The 877-nt window shown below is 47.7% G+C and overlaps 1 protein-coding gene across 1 annotated transcript in view; it reads right to left on the bottom strand.

Annotated features, from left to right (window-relative positions):
• LOC130380483 (chemokine-like protein TAFA-2) overlaps nucleotides 1-877 on the bottom strand; it is a 4,280-nt gene continuing 3,403 nt past the window's right edge. Inside the window, exon 4 of the mRNA XM_056587745.1 lies at nucleotides 1-138. Coding sequence (XP_056443720.1) covers nucleotides 1-138 — 138 coding nt within the window. The remainder of the gene's footprint in view (nucleotides 139-877) is intronic.

Genomic DNA, 877 nt, shown 5'->3' with positions numbered 1-877 from the left:
CTATGGCTGGATCCACCGAGGACTGCTGTTGGCGAGGCTGAGCTCAGAGGAGCCACGCCTCGGACCACAGAGGAACCAGAGCGCGCCACTCGAGCCGCCGCCCCGCGGTCGCTCCTTAATGGACTCATCAGACGGCAGCTTCATAACCACCATACAGAAACACACCGAAAGAATGTAAAGGGAAACCGAGGAGGAGTGCGGCGTGGTGGTGGTAGTGACCAGGTACACGTCCCCCGAGGGGGGGGGGGTTGATCGATCCGGGCTGACGGATCGGCAGTATTAGATCCGTCCTGGAGGCCTTGTTGAGAGGAGCTTGTGTTCCTGACGGGGGTGTCGGGTGGGGGCTCCCTGTAGGGTACAGTCTGGTGGTAGTTTGTTGAGACGACGGCAGGGAGTTGAGGCTGACTTGCAGAAGAGTAGAAGCTGACTTGCAGAAGAGTAGAACCTGAGACCCGTCTCCCTACCGTGCCACCTGGAAAAGGAAGAGAAGAACTATGAGTTTCATAAACAGGGATATATCTGTTTTTGAGCAACACATTTGTTGAACATATACATTCAGTGGAGTATATATATTTGGGGGCACACATTTTGAACATCAAACACTTCATTAAGTGCATTCTGCTGATTTCTTTTGGCACCAATTTGTGCCATTTCTGCATTCAGTTATTATTTTATGCTGGAGATGTTTTTATTTATGTAAAGGAAACACAAAATTCAGGCTCTCAGGCATTCTGTATCACTTTCAAATATTTAGTCTTCTGTATAAAATATATATTTTCCCTACTTAGTCTACACACATATAGGCAAGATTTACTCCTGTGTCCTCTATTGTTCTTTGTCTTTTGGTTAGCGAACTTTGTGTTTGGGGAGTAAAAAA

Source organism: Gadus chalcogrammus, chromosome 1 (assembly GCF_026213295.1).
Source record: "Gadus chalcogrammus isolate NIFS_2021 chromosome 1, NIFS_Gcha_1.0, whole genome shotgun sequence".
Lineage (NCBI taxonomy): Eukaryota > Metazoa > Chordata > Actinopteri > Gadiformes > Gadidae > Gadus > Gadus chalcogrammus.
This window is presented reverse-complemented; position numbering and strand designations above follow the sequence as displayed.